At 51.9% G+C, this 23842-nt stretch overlaps 2 protein-coding genes and 1 long non-coding RNA gene across 3 annotated transcripts; 1 reads left to right on the forward strand and 2 right to left on the reverse strand.

The window, feature by feature from the left end:
• Window positions 1-11102: 11102 nt before the first annotated feature.
• LOC146754208 (uncharacterized) lies at window positions 11103-15325 on the reverse strand. The gene is made up of 7 exons (XM_085527672.1): window positions 15261-15325; window positions 14863-14922; window positions 13987-14058; window positions 13535-13627; window positions 13291-13401; window positions 12836-12983; window positions 11103-12546 (listed from the first exon to the last, which is right to left on the reverse strand). The coding sequence occupies exons 1-7, from the start codon at window positions 15295-15297 to the stop codon at window positions 12324-12326; spliced, it is 744 nt and encodes a 247-aa protein (XP_085383798.1). The 5' UTR covers window positions 15298-15325; the 3' UTR covers window positions 11103-12323.
• Window positions 15326-16742: 1417 nt separating this feature from the next.
• Window positions 16743-18934, reverse strand: LOC146754209 (uncharacterized). Its single transcript, XR_014938943.1, has 3 exons — window positions 18612-18934; window positions 17561-17681; window positions 16743-16937 (listed from the first exon to the last, which is right to left on the reverse strand). It is a non-coding gene; the product is annotated as an uncharacterized LOC146754209 (long non-coding RNA).
• A 1198-nt stretch (window positions 18935-20132) lies between these two features.
• Window positions 20133-23842, forward strand: LOC146754210 (uncharacterized). Its single transcript, XM_085527479.1, has 3 exons — window positions 20133-20158; window positions 21770-22157; window positions 23008-23842. The coding sequence occupies exons 1-3, from the start codon at window positions 20133-20135 to the stop codon at window positions 23548-23550; spliced, it is 957 nt and encodes a 318-aa protein (XP_085383605.1). The 3' UTR covers window positions 23551-23842.

A 23842-nucleotide genomic window follows, 5' to 3' on the forward strand; every position in this document is an offset into this window, starting at 1 on the left:
TCTTCTATTGCTGCCGGCGGGGTGGCCTCTTCTTTGATGGTGCTGAGGCCTGTGAGTCGCCGGCCTTCCTCTTCGGGGCTCGCCGGGTCCCCTCAGGTGGGCTGGTGCCGGAGGGCCCTGCCACAGGCTCTCCTGGCTCCTCCTGAGGCGCTGCCTGCTCTGTGGTGACAGTTGCAGGGTTGCCGTGTGGGCGGCTGGGATGCCCACGAACCTCTTGTGTTGCCCTGCCCAGCATTTCGTCCCTGTTGGAGCTGGCAGGGCTGCTGGAGGGTGCTGAGCCAGGGACAGGTGGCTCCTCTGGTGTGGCAGCTCTGGGCTCTGCTGCTGTGGCCTCCTGTGCCCCAGGAGCAGGGGGGATGTTGAGGCCCAGGAAGCGGCCTGCCACCCGGCTGCACCTCCGCACCGCAAAGGCGATGAAGTGCCTCACAAAGGTCACCGTGTGGCCGTGCAGGTCAGGATCCAGCATTTCTATCAGGATCCCCTCTGCCAAGCCTACGAAGAGCAGGGCCCAGATGACACTGTCAACCAGGATATTTGCCTGTGGCCCCTCGGTGCCCAGGATGCGGTGCAGGTTCTGGCGCAGCCAGGACCGCAGGGGCCGCAGCAGGGCCGGCTGCTCCCTGAAGAGGGAAGCCCAGGTGGCAGGGGAGAGGCCGCCCAGAGGATGCGTGGGCACTGCAGGCCATGGCCGGGCTGCGTGGTGGAGTGCGGGTCTCCGTGTAGCAACGGATGCCTGTGCAGCTGGTCTGACCTCCACCTCCTTGTAGTTGTCGTCCGCTTGCGCGGAGTGAATGATGGTCTTCACATCCCGTTTGCACAGCGGACACTGGGGCCTGGTGCTTGTCCACCGCTGGATGCAGCGGAAGCAGAACTGGTGGCAGCAAGGCATGGCGTATGCTGCGCTGTCCCAGTTCTCCAGGCACACACGGCAGCGGGTCTCAAACTCTGCCTCCATCCTTCCACCAGTTGCAGTGGGCCAGTGGGAGCGGGAGATGGTAACGTGCTCCCCAGCACTAACGCTGCAGCAGCAGCAGCAGGTGACACGCTGGAAGAGGACAAGAGACATTAGTCAGACTCCGGCCTGGGAAGGGTCCCTCAAGTTTTGCCCCCCCGCTGCCAGTCTCTGTGCCGCCTACCTGTGCTGCTGCACACGCTTTTTTCTCTAGGATGTCCCGTCTGCCTGCTCCCGGCAGGCTCGGGGAAAGAACAAATGGCTCTGAGAAGGCCGCTGGGAGCTGTGCTAACAGCACCCAGAGCACTTTCCAGCACCAAAGCTCGCCCTGTCCACACTCCAGTCCTCGCACACACGCTCGGTCGGAGGCCAGGCACGAACTGCTGGGCTGAGCTGCTGCACCCGCGTCAAAGCCGGCGTGGCCTATGGGGTCACAATCCGTTGTTGCCTGGTGATGTCTCCAACCATGGCTTGGCCAAGCTGCTGGGCGTCACCTTCGCTTGACCTTCGCCTGGGTACATCACTGCCCGTCTCACAGCGATGCCGCAGTCCACTGCTGGCTCATCACAGTGAGCCGTCCTCACCCGCAGCACGTGCTCCAGCCCCAGCTCAAGTTTCTGGGCTTTTCCCAGTGCCGCTGCCCTCTCCCTTCCCCACATCTCATGTGCTTGGCATGGGTGTTTCCTACCAGAGTGGGGCCTCAGCCATGTGATCCCATGATCCCCCTCAGGTCTCCCTGGCCATTACACACATGCAAAACACGTATGGCGTGTAGTATTCAATAAAAGTTCATGTTTGTCTCTGATAGATGGACGTGATGATCTTAGTGGCGATTTAACACGTCATGGACTTTGAGTGTCCTCTGTTTTCACGCACGTCAAGTTCTTTTGTGACTAGTAATTTCTGTCTTTTGTCGCATCCATTTCATTTGTCAAAAGAATTATTAATCCCTCTGAGCAATCTAAGTGTTGCATGGATATGCTATTTGAATTTTTTGGGTGCAATCATTATATTCCTTGTAGAAGGACCATGTATTGAAAAATTTAACTTGAAAGCCGTTTTTGCAATTACTGTTAATCTACACTGTACCAAGTTCTGATTAGATTTAAATGGAACCAATAGTATATGTGGATATTATTTATGAATACTTTAGATATCACATCAATTGACGCTGTGAAGTAGAGCTCATGTATTTGTTGCCCAAGGCATGCATTTGCTGGGTAGTGTTATTATCCATCTTGTACTCCTGAAGAGCTCACTGTTTACAAATGGCACCTGTTCTACTGCTCTTCTGATGGTCTAGAAATGGAATTCAGCTAACTGTAAAGACTGCAAGTACTGCAGTGTTGCAAGGATCGAGTTGCAATGCTTTAATGTAGTAGGTGCCTTCTCTCTGACAGCCTTAAAGTATTTTCTTGTATGTATGTGTCATCTTCTTTCCTGAGAGTTTAAGCTCTAGGGTACAATGTTTTGGAGGTCTTGATGCTCTTTGATACAGATTTGAGAGGGTTTTTGACATTTATTGTTTCTGAAATGGTTTGATCTTGTCTTAGAGAGTCGAATGCCACAAATAGTTAAATACTATCTCCTGTTGCTGAATCATTACAACATTTATGGCATCCTGCTGGTTTTTTATTTGTTTTTTAATTTCCTGATTGATCTATACATTATTGCTGCATATGAGCTCACAGATGAGTTAACAGGTGATGAGAACTCTAATGCCGGGCAGGGCATGACTGCTCTTCATCTTGTGTAACAAAACAGGGGCTGCTACTGTGACCTGATTTTTAAAGGATAGGTTGAGTGAATAAAAAGATGCCTGAAGTTGAACCCAATAATTGTGAGGAAATAGAATGTATTTTTTTTGTTAATCATCTCTTCCTCTTTTTATGAAGGGTATTGGTTTGCCAGAAATTTTCAGATTCATTTCAGATAAATGATTTTGTGCTTCTGTCATTTGGTAGGTTGATCGCACAGTTTGTTTTGGGGCAGTGCCTTTGCTGAGGGATGGTGAGAGAAAGCACCTCTGGTACTATGTTTTCGTGCCACCTGGTGGCTTTGCTGGGCAGCCTGGGCTTCAGATACACAGTTAAAAACACAGGTGTAAAGTGTCTGTAAAATCCTCTACATTCCAGTACTGTAGTTTTTTTCTACTAACCCAGTGAGAGTTAAACTTTTAGTATATGCAGATCGACTTAAGCTGGTTCTTATCTTTGTTAGCAGTTTTTAGCTTGTGGTTCTTTTGATCTGATATCAATGACATAAGTCAGAGCATTTGTAAATACAGATTCTGAGTGGAATGCACAGATGGTTTGTCTCCAGAACAAAACAAGCCTTCAGTAAAAGGATTTTGTAGGTATTTATAGATAACTATTATCCTGTTGCTAATTACATACTGTGAATTTAAAGTGGAAAATATTCTTTCTTGTCTCACTTAGAATACAAAGAGGTACCTAATGTTGTGCTGTTTCCCAGCTTCATTAATTGCCTTTTTTTTTTTTGTTTCCCCAGGCGTCAGTATAGGGGTAGGTCCTGTTTAATATCTTTATTGATGATCTGGATGGGGGGATTGAGTGTATCCTCAGTGAGTTTGCAGATGACTCCTCACTGGAAGGAAGTGTTGATTTGCCTGAGAGTAGGAAGGCCTTACAGAGGGATCTGAATTGGCTGGATCAATGAGCTGAAGGCAATTGTATAAGCTTCAACAAAGTCAAGTGCCAGCTACTGCACTTTGATCACAATATCATGCCACTCCATTTTGCAGGCTTGTGGCTAGAATCTAGATTCTGGTGGTGTTCGTTGACAGCCAGATGAATGTGAGCCAGCAGTGTGCCTGGTAGCATAGAAGGCCTGGCAGCCTAGAAGGCCTGGCTTGTATCAGAAATAGTGTTGCCAGCAGGACCAGGGAGGTGATAATCTCTCAGTACTTGGCACTGGTGAAGCAGTGACTTGAGCACTGTGTTCATTTTTGGGCCCCCTCACTACAAGAAAGACCCTGGCACATGTTCATAGAATGGTAATGAGGCTGGTGTGGAGTCTGGAGCATAAGTCTTGTGAGGAGCAGCTGAGGAAGCTGGGGGTATTTAGTCCGGCGAAGAGGAGGCTTGGGGGGAGACCTCATTGCTCTCTACAACTTCCTGAAGGGGGGTTGTGGTGAGGTGAGGTTCAACCTCTTTTTGTGTGTAACTAGTGACAGGACAAGAGGGAGTGGCTTAGAGTTGTGCCAGGAGAGGTTCTACTGGATGTTCGGAGAAACAACTTCTCAAAAATAGTCATTAGGTATTGGAAAGGTTTGCCCAGGGTGATGGTGGAATCACCATCCCTGCAGACGTCCAAGAAACGTGTAGATGTGGCTCTGAGGGACATAGTGGGCATGCTGGGAGTGGGTTGATGGTTGAACTAGATGACCTTCAGTGGTCTTTTCCAACCATAAGTCACAGAATCATAGAACCATAGAGTCATTCGTTCTTCTAAGAACCAGCTACACTCTGAAATGCTATACAGCTTGGTTGGTCCTTCTGATCCTTCTCATTTATGGCTCTGTATTATCTTATCCTCAGTGATCCTGCCGTCCTTCAAGAAAGGTGCTTTAGATATACTTCTGTTATACTTCAGCTTGATTGCTTTAAGTGTATCTCTCAATACCACAGTCCAAGGAAATGTGTGTGTACATTCTTCCGGCTAGATAAATAAATAAAAACACAAAGCATCTCTGAAGCTCGGACTCACTGTGTTTATTAAATGTTTTATTAACTTCATAATGACTCACAAAGAAACATTTTAATTTTGATTGTGTGTTTCTGTCTATGCTCTGATTTCTGTTAAAATCAGCTTTTGGATATGTAGAGGGAGAATTTTTTCAGTGAATAAGTGTGTGTTTAGGGCAGGAATGGATGATCCTTGATTTCACATGGTAGATGTTCTTTACCTGCTCTGTACTCATTTTACAAATCATTTCATGCTGTAACAGTAAACAAATGGTGAATTCTTCATCAGATACGTCTGCTACTGTAAGGTCTTTGTCTGATTTCAAAGTTAAAGTCAGGAGTCAAACTAAAAGAAGAAAAAACTAGTTTGATAAGGACGTATAGAAATTCTGCCTTTCTGTAACACAGCTTTGTTGGAAGTAACCGCGGGAGACAAGTCTCATGCTATCATGGTCAACAAGTCTCGTTTATTAGGTGTTACAGCATCTCATTTATACAATCAGTAATAAGTTCATGCATATTGCAAAAGTAAAGCTCAGGAGTGGTGGGTTACACATTACTTCATCTGAGCTTTGTGGTTAGTCTTATGGATACTTTTTCTTTGCAGCTCTGTCTACACCTTGCTACACATCTTGCTTTTCCCTCAGGCCGTCCTTGCCTCTAGATACATATTTCGTCTTTAGCTACATACCCTGTCTTTTCACATCCTGATTTCTCCATAGCTGCTTAGCCCGTGATCGGCCCTAGGATAGACCGTCTTTGTCTTTAATCACGTTCATTCTTTTACAATTTAACTAGTGGAATCTCTTCATGTCCTTTCTCATGAAGCCATTCTGCATAAACATTCTCCACATAGATCTGACCCACATCAGACGCACAGCAGCTCCCGCCCCATAGATCTGACCCACATCAGCCCCAAAGAAGCTCCTGCCCCATAGATCAGACCCACATCAGCCAAACAGCAGCTCCTGTCCCATAGATCGGACCCACATCACCCCCACAGCAGCTCCAGCCCTATAGATCTAGCCCCATCAGACCCACAGCAGCTCCTGCCCCATAGATCTGACCAACATGTGCCCCACAGCAGCTCCTACACCATAGATATGACCCACATTAGCCCCACAGCATCTTCTGCCCCATAGATCTGACGCCCATTAGCCTTACAGCATCTTCTGCCCCATCGATCTGACCCACATCAGCCCCACAGCAGCTCCTGCCACATAGATCTACCGACATGTGCCCCACAACAGCTCCTGCCCCAAAGATCTGATACCCATGTGCCCCACAACAGCTCCTGCCCCATAGATCTGACCAACATGTGCCCCACAGCAGCTCCTGTCTCATAGATCTTACCCACATCAGCACCACAGCAGCTCCTGCCCAATAGATCTGACCCTCATCAGCCACAGAACAGCTCCTGCCCCATAGATCTGACCCACATCAGCCCCACAGCATCTCCTGCCCCATAGATCCGACCCTCATCTGCCCCTCAGGAGCACCAACCCCATAGATCTTACCAACAGCTTCTCCTGCCACATAGATCTGACCCACATCTGCCCCAGAACAGCTCCCGCCCCATAGATCTGACCCACATCAGCCCCAAAGAAGCTCCTGCCCAATTGATCCGTCCCACATTATCCCCACAGCAGCTCCTGCCCCATAGCTCTTACCCACATCAGCACCACAGCAGCTCCTGCCCAATAGATCAGACCCACATCTGCCCCACAGCAGCTCCTGCCCCATAGATCTGACCCACATCTGCCCCATAGCAGCTCCTGCCCAATTGATCCGTCCCACATTATCCCCACAGCAGCTCCTGCCCCATAGATCTGACCCACATCAGCCCCAAAGTAGCTCCTGCCCCATAGATCAGACCCACGTCAGCCACACAGCAGCTCCCGCCCCATAGATCTGACCCACATCGGACCCACAACAGCTCCTGCCCCATAGATCAGACCCACATCTACCCCACTGCAGCTCCTGCCCCATATATCTTACCAACATCAGCGTCATAGCATCTCCTGCCCCATAGATCTGACACACATCACCCCCACAGCAGCCCCTGCCTTATAGATCTGACCCACGTCTTCCCCACAGCAGCTCCTGCCCCATAGACCTCAACCACATGAGCCACACAGCAGCTCCTGTCCCACAGATCTGACCCACATAGGCCCCACAGCAGCTCCTGCCCCATAGATCTTACCAACATCAGCTCCACAGCAGTACCTACCCCATAGATCTGACCCACATCTGCCCCAAAGCAGCTCCTGCCCCATAGATCTGACCCACATGTGCCCCACAGCAGCTCCTGCCCCATAGATCTGACCCACATCAGCCACACAGCAGCTCCTGCCCCATACATCTGACCCACATGTGCCTCACAGCAGCTCCTGCCCCATAGATCTGACCCACATCAGCCACACAGCAGCTCCTGCCTCATAGATCTGACCCTCATCATCCCCACAGAAGCTCCTGCCCCATTGATCTGGCTCACATCTGCCCCACTGCAGCTTCTGCCCCATAGATCTGACCCACATCTGCCCCATTGCAGCTCCTGCCCCATATATCTGACCCATATCAGCACCACAGCAACGCCTGCCCCATAGATCTCAACCACATGAGCCCCACAGCAGCTCCTGTCCCACAGATCTGACCCACATAGGCCCCACAGCAGCTCCTTCCCTATAGATCTGACCCACATAAGACCCAGAGCAGCACCTGTTCCGTAGATCTGACACACATCATCCCCACAACAGCTCCTGCCCCAAAGATCTGACATACATGTGCCCCACAGGAGCTCCTGCCCCATAGATCTGACCCACATCAGCCCCACAGCAGCTCCAGCCCAGTAGATCTGACCCACAGCGGCTCCTGCCCCATAGATCTGACCCACATGCACCCCACTGCAGCTCCTGCCTTAAAGATCAGTCCCTCATCAGCCGCACAACAGCTCCTGCCCCATAGATCTACCCCACAGCATCTTCTGCCCCATAGATCTGACCCTCAGCAGCAACACAGCGGCACCTGCCCCACAGATATGACCCACATATACCCCACAGCAGCTCCTGCCCCATAGATCTTACCAACATCAGCTCCACAGCAGCTCCTGCCCCATAGATCTGACCCTCATCATCCCCACAGAAGCTCCTGCCCCATTGATCTGACTCACATCTGCCCCACTGCAGCTCCTGCCCCATAGATCTGACCCACATCTGCCCCATAGCAGCTCCTGCCCCATATATCTGACCCATATCAGCACCACAGCAACGCCTGCCCCATAGATCTCAACCACATGAGCCCCACAGCAGCTCCTGTCCCACAGATCTGACCCACATAGTCCCCACAGCAGCTCCTGCCCCATAGATCTGACCCTCAGCAGCAACACAGCAGCTCCCGCCCCACAGATCTGACCAACACCAGCCCCACAGCAGCTCCTGCCCCATACATCTGATCCACAGCAGCTCCTGCCCCACTGATCTGACTCACATCTGCCCCATATCAGCTCCTGCCACATAGATCTGACCCATATCAGCCACACAGCAGCTCCTGCCCCATACATCTGACCCACATGTGCCCCACAGCAGCTCCTGCCCCATACATCTGACTCACATATGCCCCACAGCTACTCCTGCCCCATAGATCTGACCAACATCTACCCCACAGCAGCTCCTGCCCCATAGATCTCACTCACATGTGCCCCAGAGCAGATCCTGCCCCATAGATCTGACCCACAACTACCCCACAGCAGCTCCTGCCCCATAGATGTGACCCAAATCAGCCCCACACCAGCTCCTGCCCCATAGATCTGACACACATCACCCCCACAGCAGCTCCTGCCCCATAGATCGAGCCCCCATCAGACCCACAGCAGCTCCAGTCCCATAGATCTCACCCACATCTACCCCACAGAAGCTCCTGCCCCATAGATCTGACACTCAGCACCCCCACAGCAGCTCCTGCTCCATAGATCTGACCCACGTCTTCCCCACAGAAGCTCCTGCCCCATAGATCTCAACCACATGAGCCACACAGCAGCTCCTGTCCCACAGATCTGACCCACATAGGCCCCACAGCAGCTCCTGCCCCACAGATCTAACCAACATCAGCTCCACAGCAGCTCCTTCCCTATAGATCTGACCCACATAAGACCACAGCAGCACCTGTTCCGTAGATCTGACACACATCATCCCCACAACTGCTCCTGCCCCAACGATCTGATATACATGTGCCCCACAGGAGCTCCTGCCCCATAGATCTGACCCACATCAGCCCCACAGCAGCTCCTGCCCAGTAGATCTGACCCACAGCAGCTCCTGCCCCATAGATCTGACCAACATGTGCCCCAGAGCAGGTCCTGCCCCATAGACCTTACCCACATCAGCCGCACAGCAGCTCCTGGTCTATAGATCTGACCCACATGTGCACCACAGCACCTCCTGTCCCATAGATCTGCCCCACAGCAGCTCCTGCCCAAAAGATCTGACCCACATCTGCACTACAGCAGCTCCTGCCCCATAGATCTCACTCACATGTGCCCCAGAGCAGATCCTGCCCCATAGATCTGACCCACAACTACCCCACAGCAGCTCCTGCCCCATAGATCTGACCCACACCAGCCCCACAGCAGCTTCTGCCCCATAGATATGACACACACCTGCCCCACAGCAGCTCCTTCCCTATAGATCTGACCCACATAAGCCCCACAGCAGCACCTGTTCCGTAGATGTGACACACATCAGCCCCACAGCAGCTCCTGCCCCATAGATATGACCCACCTCAGCCCCTGCCTCATAGATCTGACCCACATGTGCCCCTTTGCAGGGGGGCTCCTCTGCCTGGTGGTCATGGCGGGCCCCCTCCTCCTTCTCACTCCTAGGGCCCCCAGCTCCATCCTCCCGCCTGAAACAGGGAAATCTTCTACCCGAGCCCTCTTAGCTGCCGACATGGCTGCTAACTGCCACAGCTGTCAGAGGCGAGTGCGTTGCGCGCGGCAGCGGTGACCAAGGTGACGTGGAGAGGGTTCTAAAATGGCGGCCGCACTGCTGGCACTGGTGTTCCACATAGGATGAGGAGGGGGCTGGTAATAGCAGGACAAGGGGAAACTGATTTAAGTTGAAAGAGGGAAGATTTAGGTTGGATGTTAGGGGGAAAGTTGTTTACTAGCAGAGTGGTTAGGCCCTGGAACGGGCTGCCCAGGGAGGTTGTGGATGCCCCGTCCTTGGAGGTGTTCAGGGCCAGGTTGGACAGGGCCCTGGGCAACCTGATCTAGTAAAGGTGTATGTTTGGTGGCCCTGCCAGGCAGGGGGGTTTGTTCTTCATGATCCATGAGGTCCCTTCCAACCTGGGTCATTCTGTGACTCTGTGATACTGGTGTGTGGCTGTTTGTCCCAGCGCGCTGACCTTTTGTCTTCAGGTTCACCAACAAGACTGTAACTGATTTATGGAGGAGGCAAGTGATGGGTGCTACTGTGTGACAATCAACATCACTTTGTGGACATTTGAAAGCACCTTCCTCCAGAGCTGTTCACCTCCAGAAGAGGGTGCTCAGAAGTGTTTACTGGCAGAAGATCTGGCTCCAGCTTGGTATGGAAAAACTGGGGAATGATACCATCGTGTCCGGTGAAGAACAAGAAGCAGGTGGGCGTCCCTGCTCCCTCTTGTCTGCTGGCAAGGTCCAGATGAGATCCCAGAGCCAGAAGCTGCCATTCCAAGGAGAGCTTACTCAACCATTTTGGATTTGAGCTGTCACACCAAGGAGAGCTGACTGAACCACGTTGGACTTATTTGTAAGTTTATACTATCATTGGAAACTGTTGCCGTGGTCACAGTCATCGTCAGTGGAACAACAACTCCTGATGACCCACCACTACTGAAGATCAATGACTGAACTACTAAACACGTCAGATCCATGGTGGTGACTCTCTCTCCCTCTTGCTTCCTATAAAGACTCCTTGATTCTTTTTCCTGTCTTTTCTATTGCCCGCCTTTCCTTCCTAATCACCCTAAATCATAATAGCGTCCGTCCTCCAACATTTGAACCATGCTCAGGCATACACGTATGGACCTCCTCTCCTTCCTATAAATTGGAGCAGGACAGAGAACCACAAGGATTGTCAGCTCCCAAGTCATGCAAGTATTGCACACAACACAGATAACTTCATCTGTTGGCCCCGCTGTCTCTGCATACCACCAAGCGAGGACCTGCAGTGCCCAGGCGAGACGATGTGCCTGGCAGTGCAAAGCCAGCCCACGTGTGTGCAGATGGCAAGGAGCGTGTGGCACTGTGCACCGACAGCCCTTGCCTGCCCAGGACTGCGTGTGGAGGGCGTTCCCCACTGCAGCCCTGCCCAACAGTCAGTAGGGGTGTGCGCCCATGATGGCAGTAATGAACAAACTGCTGCTTCACAAAGATCTTGGCCCGATTAGAAATCTTTGAGTAGTGCTGTTACAGCAGACAGAATGTGATAAGCGCAAGTAGTCTCCTGTACTTCACATCCTTGCTACTTTGTTCTGGGTGTTGTCACTGAGCAGCGTCTAACACAAGTTCTGCCCTGGTCAGCTGGCTGCCTTAGCTTGAGCCCTGATGGCAATGCCATGACGTGATGTTAGTATTGCTGTTTTCTCCTCGTCAGAATACTCTGTCTTTTGAAGGAAGCAGCTTCTTGGTTATTTTGTTTTGTTGTTGAATTTTATTGAATTAATTTACAATATCTATATTCCGTATAGTTATAGATGTTTTGAATATGATCATGTGTGGTGCTGAGATTTTTTATAGAAAAGCTATACTCAGTACAGAAGGTGGAATAAGGATGTTAAAGAAAAAACCCCCTGTTGTGTTGACCAGTGATGATGCTCCCACCCCCTGACCAATGGTGGAGAGGAGCATGAAGAGAGAGGTGGTGCTGGGGGGATCTTGGGGCTGCTGGGCCTGTCATACTTCTCCCAGGCAGAGGTTTTACAGGTGTTGCATGATGCCCCCAAGCTGACCCCGTGGGGGGGGGGGGGCACTCCCACATCCTGAAGGATGGTGGAGAGGAGCGGGAGGGCAGAGTTGGTGCTGTGGGGGGCTGGGAGCTGTGGGGCCTGGTATGCTTTCCCCTGGCTGTAGTTTTCTGGGTGTCGGATGATGCCCTCAAACTGACACCCTGCGGGGGCTGCTCCAACCTCCTGAAGGATGGTGGAGGGAAGTGGGAGGTTGGTGACAGTTCCTGGGGGGTGCAGGGGACTGCTGGGCCAGTTGGCTTCCCCCAGGCAATGGTCGTCCGTCTGTTGGATGATGTCCCCAGGTCTATACTCTGCTGTGGTCTCTTCCATCCCCTAATGGATGGTGGAGGGGAGGGTGAGGGCAGAGATGGTGCTGGGGGCTGACGGGCCTCTCAAGCTTCCCCCAGGCGGTGGCTGCCCCCAGGTGATGCTCTGAGGGAGCCACTGCCAACCCCTGAAGGATGGTGGTGGGGGACAGGAGGGTGGTGTTGATGCCTGGGGGCAGCTGGGCCTGCCACTCATCTGCCAGGGTGCTGCTGTTTGGGTGCCAGCCGATGACTGCAAGCTTCCAAACCAGGTGGGTCCCTCCTGTCCCCTGAAAGAGGTGTTGATGCCCAGGGTGGATAGGGGCTGCTGGGCCTGATGTACTTCCTGGGGGCCACGGAGCCTGGGCTGTTGGGCTACAGGGGCCGCAGTGGGGGCAGTTGAGCCTGACAGCCGTCAGGCCTGGCAGGGGCCGCTCTGGTGGTGCTCTGTGGCTGCTGGGCTGGTTGTTGTTGGTGCCCTGTCTTTCTGTCCAGCGCCTTGAGGCAAGGAAGCTGTTCGTTGAGGTGAGCAAGCCATCTTTCCAAGTACCACTTCCTGCAGGCAGTATTCTCGTCTGCAGCAGCTGCAGCAAGGCGCCTGCAGAGAAAGAAACATGCTGAGGGCACAGGAGAACCCCCTGCTCTCCTTCCTCACAGTGCATGGTAGAGCCACCCTCAGCTCCCGGCCTGTCTCAGGCCCAGCAGTAAGAACATGCAGCAGGAATGGCTCAGCCAGTTAAAACATCTGACAGCATCAATCTCAGACAGTGTTAGGCAACAACTAACTGGCTTCTCTATGCTGCTTTACCTAGAAATGCCTCCTGGCTCACAGAAGCCCTATAGTAAAGAGGGGGGCAGGATGGGTTTGGAGGTGAACAAGAACTCACTGGTTTATCTGCCTCCGTTGCTTGATAAGACGATAGCATGAAAATATTGCCATCGGCGTGGTAACGAAGATAACCGCACCGAATCCCAGGCAGTACTTCTTGATAAAATTATCTACTGCGGCATTTGCATGTTCCTCACCATCCGCACCTGGAAAAACAATGTGGATCTGTTTCACCAGCTGCTGCTTTGAGTGACATGGACAAGAACAACCACAGGAAGGATCCCGCTCCGGGCTGCTGTTGTGCCTGGTGGCTCAGGGGAAGCACAGCAAGCTCTGGAATGCAGGGTCTGTGCACAGGAGGTACTATGGAGGGTCCTGTTTCCTCTCCTTATCTGCTGAATGTGGTTCTGGTGGCCTAGTTCCCAAAAGGACAAAGTTCCTAAGTCCCTGGGAACTGGCTGCAGTGGGAGGGGAGCAACCTCTAACCACAAAGCCACTATGAGCGGCCCTTACCTGGAGTGACAGTTGTTGTCTGCATGGCCTCTTTTACTCTCAGGGGGACAGTCAGTGTGCGAACTCTGCCGTTTTGAAATGCAATCCAGCGCATAGGTGCTCCACCTGTCTCTTTAGAAAGGAGGTAAGAGAGTGGGACTGTAAGTAACTGCTTCTCATCAGGAAGATGGTACAGTTTCTCCGCATGTATTTCTAGAAATTCAGCTTCACAAGTCTTTCAGGGAACAGACGGAAATACACCTACCACGTGCTTTGTCTTTCTTGATTTTCATTAGCAGAGAGGGCAGTGTCTTCAAATATTTTCCTCTTTCCAGGGCCTCTTTCTGTTTCTCAGGACCTAAACAGAAAGCATTAAGATAACTTTCAGACAAACAAGGTATTAAACTGAATGGTCTTCTCAGTGCAGCCAGTAACGACAACAGCCACCCCTGGGATGCCTGTGGGGTTCCAGCACAACTAAGGATTTAGCACGGCCTTCCCTGGAGGCACTTCTGCAACCAAAGAATGAGAACTTTTCACCACACACTACAACTTACATAAACGCATAACAGCATCACTGAATGGGACCAGGGCATTGTGCGAGGGCAGGACACACACACACAGGTGTGCATTCTCACTCACACCTGCAGACATGCCTGGCTGACATTAGGACGGTGAGCTGGCATCTCTCAAAGGAACTAAAATCTCATGACGTACCCATTCGAATCGCTGGGGCTTCTGTCCTGGAGCTCAGCTGGGAAACTGGATGCCATTCAACTCCACTAGGAGCTGTCAACAAACACAGACAGAGCAGCTCCTGTCAGACACCTGTTTAGACTGGAATGACAGCACTGCTCCACAGCACTCTCCTCTCCCTGCCACACAGAAGCATCTGGCAAATAGTTGTTGGGTGCCTGCAATGGCACCGTGACAGTCCAAAAAGGAGCCGTGTGCAGAACTGCCTGGAGAAGGGAAGGGGGTGGAAGAGGAAGGGCAAGATCTAAAGGCCCTTTCCTGTGGGATTGCCCTGAGGCTCACAGGCTGGATTGTGCTGAGGCTTTGGCAAGGCATTGCTTATAGGCACAGCCGTAATCAAGCATCGATGAGAAACATCTCCTGGTGTTGATGCCTGGGGGCAGCCGGGCCTGCCACTCATGTGCCAGGGTGCTGCTGTTTGGGTGCCATGGTATGCTGTGATTTCTCTCTTCCTTAGGGACCCGCAGTGACTGGAAGGGGCTCAGGTGATGACATGGCACCCAGACCTGGGTCAAAAGTTGCAAAGCTGCAGAGAGGCCAGGTGGACAGTTGGCTGGCACTCAGCAGCTTTCCAGATACTCTCTCCAGGCCACGTAAAACAATCTTCAGAGAAGGCATAGAAGAACATTTGGCCCCTCAAGTTTTTCTTAGTGGGGAGATCTCTGATGTACGGAGACAAAGTCAACGGGATGCTGGGAGCATGCAGCACCCAAGAAACAGTGACTACCCAAGCTTATCATGGGGAAGAAATCACCAGGCAGTGAAAAGATGAACCCCCCCCTGAACTTCCACAACCAAATATGAGCAAAGATCATGAGATGAAGACTGGTGACTTACCTCTGGCATCCACCCCAGGCTCAGGGACACGACTTTGCTTTGGAAAAGCATCAAAGGGGCCTGCAGGCACAAGAGTGATCAGACACAGGTGAGGAGAGCTTCCACTGCGCACAGGGGTCTGCTTTGTTTTTTTTTCCTGCAGTGACATGTGAGGACTGGCTGCAGGTCAGGGAATGACATGGCCCAAACAGCAAAGGAATAGGAGCAAAGACTGGCAAGGGCTGCCTTCCCACTGAAATGTGACAATTCTCCAAGTAAAGAAATACTCATGACTGATCTGTGTATGACCTTCAGAGCACAAAGAGACTTGAAAGACCTTTGGAGGTCCTTATGTACCCAAATAAGCTATTACAGCACTAATTTTTCTACCTCCGAAGAAACAGACACTCACAACTTACCTCGGAGTTTCCTCTGAGGCACAAAAGCAGTCTCCATCCAGTCGTCTGGAGCAGTACCAATGTCATCATCTAGAATAAAGAACAGAAGAGGGATGTTCCCACTGCATGTTGTGATCTTCCTCTCCATTAGTGACAAGGAAGGGGCCAGGTAACGGGATGGGAGACTCAGGCCGTGATTGCCAAAGCTATAGAGGTGCCACGGTGACCTGGAGCCTGGCACTCAGCAGCTTTACAAATGCTCCCTCCTGGCAACGTGCAGCACCCCTCTGGGACCACGTGGAAGAGCATACAAAGAAAAGGTGCCTGAACCCATCTGGGCTACAGCTGGGGGTCTCTGTTGGGAACCGGGATTTTTCTATGGGGAGCATCAGGCAGCTGGAGCAGAAATGCTCATGCTTTTCCCAGCACACATCTTACGAGTTCTCCCCTAGGACACCCCCAGGATGAAGAGCATGCTCCAGCCATCCAGCGGCAGAGCCGTGGGAGCACAGGGCTTCCTCATGCCCTTGCCCAGCTCCTGTGGTGCTGCCTGTCTCCCCTCTCCAATACACCCTCCATCGAAGGCAGCCCTAGGGCAACACGGCACAGAGCCACTGCAACCAGAACCTGGGCTTCTCACCCTCAGTTCTGCTCATTTTTTACCCAACTCTGCCCACCCACCTGCTTCTGCTGCTCGCCACGGAGCAGCACAAGCCTCCTGACAACACATGGCTATCAGTATGAGGAGGAAGGCAAGGCAGGTGGGGGCCGAGGCCCCCAGAACTCGTGCCATGCTGCTACCACCACCGCTACAGCCACGACGAGTGCTGCAACTGGGGCACAGAACTCCTAAGGCACGCAGCTGGGCATTGTGACCTCATTGTGACAAGGCAGCTATGCGGCAGGGCATAGTGACCTCACATCCCCAGGCAGCAGGCTGGGCCTCCTCACGGGCTGCTCCTCCTGTGCAGCAGGGATGCATAGAGTGGGTGCTTGTGGCACCCCTTAGTGGGTGAGTGCCAGGCTGCTGCGGAAGAATTACTGGGAGCGTGTCCCGCTGGGCAGATCTGTTCCACCGCAAGGACCAGGCTCCCCCTGGGCTTGCTATGGACGCTGTCCCTGTGGCTGAGGCTTCCCAGTCATGTAGAGCAGCAGGAGACCATGGCAGATATTTTCACATTTACATTGTGGAAATATAGAATTGTGGAATGGTTTGGGTGGGAAGGGACATTAAAGACCCAGAGACGCTGTCAAAAGATAAAGAAAATCGATTCGGTGTTGTTTTTACTGCTTCATGCAAATCAAAAGATTGTGTTTTGTCTTTTAATGCCCAAAAAAGCCATTTCTTCAGTGACATTATATTTGTTGTCACAGACTCTAACAAAAATGCAAACTGAGCTTTATCTGTAGCATCAATATTTTAGTATTTCATATCTTGAATTTGACAGTTCCCTCCCAGCCAGTTGCCCGTGCCTTTCTCTCAGCCCATGAGAGCACCACTTACTGCCTCTGGGGACTTGGAAACTGGCAGCATGATGGCCAGCACACACACAAACTGCAAAACGGCTCCATAGAAGAGTCCGTGGCGCAGCATGTTCTCCATTAGCATGGGCTCAGGGATCTCAGGTGGCCAGAAATGCAGTTCAGCAGCCATAGCGAAGACAGCTGCTGCTCCACTGCTCTCACAGAGGCTGCCTGCTGTAAGGGGGGAAAAAGAGGCATCGTTACTCTCAGGCGCTGCGATGGGGTTAATATTAAACTCTCAAACTTTCACAGCAAATAATAACATCCGCTCACAAAGAAAATGTGGAGAGGCCACAAAAGAGAAAAACCAGTCATTAAAATCTTTGTATTTAGACATTCAAACTAACAATGTACTTTGTCTTTACCTAACCGTACCATTCTGTGCTAGAAATACGATGTTTTGCTGTAGAGCATAACTTGGAGAGACCAAAAGCAGCTATAACCTGGTCCACTCTGTAATTTGACCATCCGCTGATATTTGGTTCTTATCTCCCTTGCTTTCCAGTCACTCACTCTTTAGACACACGCAAATCACATTGTCAAGGACTACAAAAACACTGTCAGCCAAAAAATTTATGCTGGCAGAATCTTAACGTTAGAAATGTGTCTAAGTTGGTTGCAAAGAAGAAAGTGAAGAACAACACAGTAACCAAATACTACCTGATACATAAGGCTTCTCTCACACATCCTGAAAACAGAACCACCAGCCTTAATGAACTCTGCTCTTCAGACACTGACTGAAATTCAAGTATTACGTGTAGCAGCCTGGATCTGGCAATAGTCAAAGAATCTTTTACCTCCAGCTCCTTAGCATCAAAGGACCGCAGATACTGCTGCGGCAGAATTTCATTGAAGCCTTCAAAAGAAGCTTGTGTCTGTTCCTCAGCGCCTCAGGAAAGTCTCCATTCTGCTACCAGCCTGGAAAAGACACAGAAGGATCATTTAAAACGGGCTACGCTAACCCAAGTTCATCTTTGTTAGTTTGTTTTGAAATGAACTGTAAGCTGTGTTAAGAAAAATGCTGGAAAGTTCTGGGGATAGAGCACTGTGTAACTGTATTCTAATTGTGTTCCCAACCTTCACCCTGCACAAACAATTTTAAGTTAAAACCCTATGTTTCCAACCACTCAACTATGGAAAGCATTTTAGGCTCCAACAGGAGGCAGCATCTACTCACTGTTGATATTAATGAGAGCACAGGAGTCCCTTGCTAGCCGGAGGAAGAAAAAAATGCAGAGCTGTATTCATCTAATATGTTCCATATTTGTTTCTGTTAATCACGAAACTTTGCTCTGTGGTAGAAACTCCACTCTCCATTAAGAAAAGGGAGAAAAGCAGGCAGGAGACCCAAAGAACCTGAACCCAGGGAGAAGCAGATATTATGCTGAATTCAAGCCTAACCTGTCAGGAGAACTGGAATCAAAAGGAGAGATGAAACTCTGGGGAACGCAACACAGGACCCATAGTGTGACAAAAGAACATTGCTTAAGCTGCAATCTGAGCCCTCCCCGGCTTCCTCAAAACAAGAAGAGAACGATCTTCTGCAGGTACTCCCTCCTCTCTATCCCAATGAGTATTTTGCACAACAGCCAATGCCAATACGTTCCTTCTGCAAATGTCGCTGTTTCTGTGAAACCTTTCCAGATGACTCGTGACTAAAGCAATTTCTACTCCCTCATTCCTCAAACCCTTCCCACACAAAAGCCTTCACAGATCAGATGGTAAGAAAGAGGGAATTCTACGGCCACAGCAATAAAGCGCGCAGAAAGCCCATCTGTTGCAGACAGAGGAGTGAGCTGTACTTAACCAACACTGCTTCAGCGCACGCTTACAATAAGGCACACCTACCTTGCGCTGGCCACGCACAAAGCTCGTGATGCAGCTCCAGACTGCTCTCCTGGGGCCCAGCTTCATTTCACGGCCACTCACGCTCTGCTGCTGGACATTCTGCAATGGAAAAGCCACCGGATGCAAATCCCATCCCTTGCAGATGGCATCAGACCTCCGCTCTCATGGCAGTCACCACCGCCCTGCCCTGGGCAGCGCTTCCACTGCCCTTGCTCCTGCCACAAGACACCAACGTCTGCTTCTAATGCGGCTCCACCATGGGATCCTGTATGCAACAGAAAAACACACGGAGGCTGCCAGTCACTGCAACACGTGCGCTGTGAAACCCCTGGCACTGCTGAGTCCCAAGAGAAGATGAGAAAAGCGTTTGCCTGCCATGGATGGGCTGTGGTGGGATTGAATCCTGCCTTCGAATCGGGTCACCCCCAGGGAGAGCCTCCTGGGGACCCAAAGACTTACGGCAGCGCCAACACAGCAGGCAGAAACGCGACGTGCTCCTGACTGCCCGCACTGTTCAAAGCTCCCTCCCTCTCCCTCTCCCTCCCTCCGCCCTATGAAGGCAGCCCTTCAAAGCAACCAACGCTTGAAAAAAAAACTTAGACTCAGTTAACCTGGACAGTGTTACCCAGGGTTGTGAGAACAGCTTAATGATATCTGAGAACCGGTCAACTCGTGAGCGTGAGACCTGGGATCCTCCATCCTAGGGTGGAACTTTACTGGAGCATGTGGATGCCACAGCAACAAAAGGGCTGTGTATAATAGACTGAGAGTTTGCTGAGTTTCTTGGTTTACAGAAAGCAGAAATAACTCAGAAATTACAGCTGGACTTTGAACCTTAAGGACTGCCAAGAAAGAAGCCATCTGCTAAACCCCTGAGCTGCAAACTGTCAAGGAACTCCATACATTCCCAGGAATGACAGGAGGGTGCTGACCATGGATACACAGCTACGGACTGATGGTAAACCTCAAACAGCTTGAAGTGAGTAAGGGATGGCCAGGGTGCCTGAGGGCAGTGGCTGCACTAGTGCTCAATATTCAAGAAGCCCATAAATCTACACTGGGCCAAAGGATACCAGTTTTAATATCTCATACATTGTTTACCGTATTGGTGACAAAAAGGGGGACATCGGTTCATTGGTTCTCACCCCAAAGATTCCTGAAATACCAGGCCATCCTGGTAGAGTAGGGTGATGTAGAAATAATTGTGACTAATATTGTCAACCCAGTATCTTTCCTTAGTGGAACTCCCGGAGAACCAGGATTACACGACTGCTTTGAAACAACTGAAGCTGCACATTCCAGCCGGTCAGTCGAACTTGAAGGACGAACCCTTAGAAGATGCAGAAGACACCTGGTTTACCAGCAGCCGCAGTTTTATGAGACAAGGAGACTGTAAGGCAGGACATGCAGTAACTGCTACTGACCAGGTGACCGAAGCACAACCACCAGCTGTGGGGACTTTCCCTCAGAAGCATGAAATAACTGCCTTGACAAGAGCTTTAATCATATGGACAGCTAAATATGCGTTTGGGTGCCACACGCTCATAGTACCATCTGAAAAGAGCAAGGATTGCTCACACACAAGGAAAACAGCCTGATGTAAATCTATCAATGGCTATTATATGTTGTAAAGGACATCAGAAATGTAACACTGTACAGGAAACAGAAAATAAGCTGATAGATCAGATGGCAGAACAGGCAGTTGAAGAGGGCTTCAATTCCAGACGGTAAACTTAAAATCTCTGAAGCCAAGTCAAAACCTGTAAAATACTCTAAAGAGGACAGGAGTCCAATTAATAATTTAGAAAGGAAGAGAGCAAGCTGACAGATGGGTGCATGCCCAAATGGACACACTGTTATGCCCTTTAGTATTTTATGGAAACCGGTTATAAGGGAAGATAAGAGAATATATTGGGCAAACCAACACTACAAAGTACAGTCCCAGTGCCAGGAACAGGGCACAAGTGGGCCTCACGGGAAAGGGCCTTCCAGGGCAACAGTGGCAAACTGATTTCACAGAACTCACAAGAAAAGGGGGGGTATCGCTGTATGAAAATTTCTGTAACCTTAGAAACAATTGAGGATGCTGCTGCAGGTGCCTGATGGACAATCCAAGAGGAAGTATCCTGTTTATCCAAAGTTGCATGGCAACATGGAGTAGGCAGGGATAACACCGATTGGGGAATAGTTTTCTCTGAACCTTGGGATAAACTTACTAGTTGCCAAATTTAGGATGACTAAAACAGTTTTTCTTAGTCTGCATCACCTTGCTACTCTTGGTGTGTTTTACTTGTGTTGTTATAAGATGCTTTTTGTGTCTGTGCCAGGATACCAGAAGGGAATATGGGGTTTGGAAGAGACATGAGCTGAGACAAAAGGTAGAGAGTGGAGCCTATTTTGAGACCCATTAAGAATCTAGCAGGTAAAAGCCTGCTAGATTAATGAAAAGGGGGGAATTGAAGAGTGAGCAAAGCCCCAGAATGGAGGCAAGGTAACACTCTGCTATAGAAAGGGAAAGGAGAACTTCACAGAAACCAAGACAAAGGGTAACTGCAGATAGTTTACATTTAAAAGTGCAGGGAAAGGGGGAATTACAGACACTTAGTCAAAATAAAACCAGAGAAGAGGGCACTAAAGATAAGAAGAAATTGTCCGGAGACCTCTGACAAGAAGAAGGATTAGATACCCCCGGGCAAGATGATGCTGACATGGGAGAACAATAACAGCAAATAACACCAAGAAGAAAACAGAAGAAGAATTTCACCCCAAAACAACGGCAAGGGTCACGGGGAATGGGGTCAGGGGGAATGAGGGAATGGGGTTGTGAGGGCCATAGGGAATGCAATGAATATGTAATCAAACTGAGGAGGAGACTATTGATTATGTATTAGCTTAACCTATATCTGTAACACACTTTTCTCCTTACGCTGTGCAGCTTTGGAGGAGCTATCGCCCTTGCACCCGGCGCTGCGCAACGCTGGAATAAACATACCTGCTTTACAACCCATCTCTGCGTTATAGAGTTTGATTCCGCAAGTCAACCCAAAGACTTACGGCAGCGCCAACACAGCAGGCAGAAACGCGACGTGCTCCTGACTGCCCGCACTGTTCAAAGCTCCCTCCCTCTCCCTCTCCCTCCGTCCGCCCTATTACGGCAGCCCTTCAAAGCAACCAACACAACCACGCCAAACCGCAGCCCGGACTCGTCCCGCTCACTGCAATCCAGACCCACTCCATCCGTACAAACCTTCATCCACACCCACTGCCCCAGCCCAACACGGCACCGAGGCGTGCGGATCCATCGGCACCAATTCCAGCGGGGAGTCCTCATTCACAGCCCCGGAACAACAACGCACACCAACACGGCCGGGGCCGGCTCAGGCTCTGCCTCCAGGCTTTTGGCTCCACTTCGGGTGCGGCCCGCAGCGCCATGTTGGGGCCTTGGGGGCGGCTGTTGGCGGCCCTCAGCCCACAAACCTCTTCCGCTCCCCCGGCGCTTCGCTCCGCTCCCTCCGCCGTTCCCCCCCCTCCGCCCCACGCCACCAGGTGAGGCCGCTCCGGTTTCCACTCCCCCTTCCCCCCATTATCCGCAATGGGTCCCTGCCGTAACCCGCTCCCCCTGGGAAACGCGATCCGCTTCACTGGCGTTCCGCCCTCGCTTTGGTTCCTACGGCCTACAGAGCCGGAGGAAGGCGATCCCGGGGAGGGAGAGGGGTGGGGACGTGTCAGCTGTGTCTCCACGGAGGGCTGTGTCCCCCCCCCTACAGGTGGAGCTGCTGCTGCTGCTGCTCGAGTACCCCCGTGAAGCATGCGGGGTCCCGGGGGGGTCCCGGCGGTATACGAGGCTCTACTGGAGCTGCTGACTCTGCCCCACAACCCTCCGGGTCACCCCCGGGCTCTGCTCCTTCTGGCCACCGTCACCGTCCTATTGGCCACCGGCACGGGGGGGTCCGTGGGTGTCGTTGCCCCCTTTGTGACCCTCCTGCTGCAGGAAGCCGAGGGGGTGAAGCAGGGGGGGGGCCCGGAGGCAGCAGCTGAGTGTCTGCGGGAGCTGCTGAGGGGCCGGGGGACCCCCCCAGGATGTTGCTTTGTGGGGCTCAGAGGTCCCTGCTGGGTCGCTTGGCTGTAGCCTCTGCCATTCAGCCCCTGGTGCTGCTGCTGGTGGAAGGTGAGAAGCTTTGGGGGGGGATGAATCTTGGGGGGGGGGAGGGCTCTGCATTGGTACTGGGGAGGGTCTGGGGGCTGAATTTGGGTGATGGAATCCCAGGGATCATCACGTTGGTACTGGAAGGGATCAAGGGATCCATTGGAATCCCATTATGGGGGTGGGGGGGAATCCAGGGGATCTTTGTATGGATGGAGGATCTCACCTCCCATCTCTTTTCTTTCTCATCAGATCCTGTTGAATCCTGCCGTGCTGATGGACCAGATCCTGGAGCTTCTCCTATGTCTGCAGGTGACTCCTTCCACAACCTGCTGCCAGATCCCGGCCTCACACTGTGATCCACTGGGTCCCAACAGCCCTGGGCAGCCTCATGTCACCGTGGGGCTGAGCTCCTCTGGATCCCAGTGCACCCCTTACCCTTCTAATGCACCTCCCTGCCATGCAGCCCTTACAGACCCCAGGGGTCCCGGTGTTGTCACATCACTGGATGCTGGGGATCCGCTCCGCATCGCACTGCTGGATCCCAAAGGACCCCCTGGCAAAGCACTGCTGGATCCCAAGGATCCCCTTGGCACAGCACTGTGGGATCCAGACCCCAAGGATCCCCCCCATGGCACAACTTCCAGGGCTCCCAATGATGGAGCACCTCAGGATCCCAGGGGGGACCCCTGTAGCAGTCCCTCGGTGGATCCCCTCCCCCCACTTCCACGCCACCTCCTTGCTAACTCCTTCCTCCTGACTCCGCAGCCCAGGCCCAGCTGCTGTGGGTGCTGAGGGACTCCGAGAAGCCCCCCCGAGCTCTTCCCCTATTCTAACCCAACTGCTGCCCACTGCAGAGTTGGCATTGCTCCATGCTGCTCTCTGGGGGTCCCAGGGGGGTCTTTGCCCCATCCCTGCGTCCTTCCAACACCACTTGGCTTCCTTAGCCCAGCACCCAGCTCTGCCCCCCTCCCTGCGCCTCTTCTTCCTCCTCTGCCTCGGGACCCCCCCCTCGCCCCCCTTACCCCCCCATTTGGCCGCCAGCCTCTTCCCCATGTTCTCCGAACCCCCCCGAGCTTCTCCTGTC

This window comes from Coturnix japonica, chromosome W (genome assembly GCF_054131305.1).
Source record: "Coturnix japonica strain WE chromosome W, WE-NBRP24, whole genome shotgun sequence".
Lineage (NCBI taxonomy): Eukaryota > Metazoa > Chordata > Aves > Galliformes > Phasianidae > Coturnix > Coturnix japonica.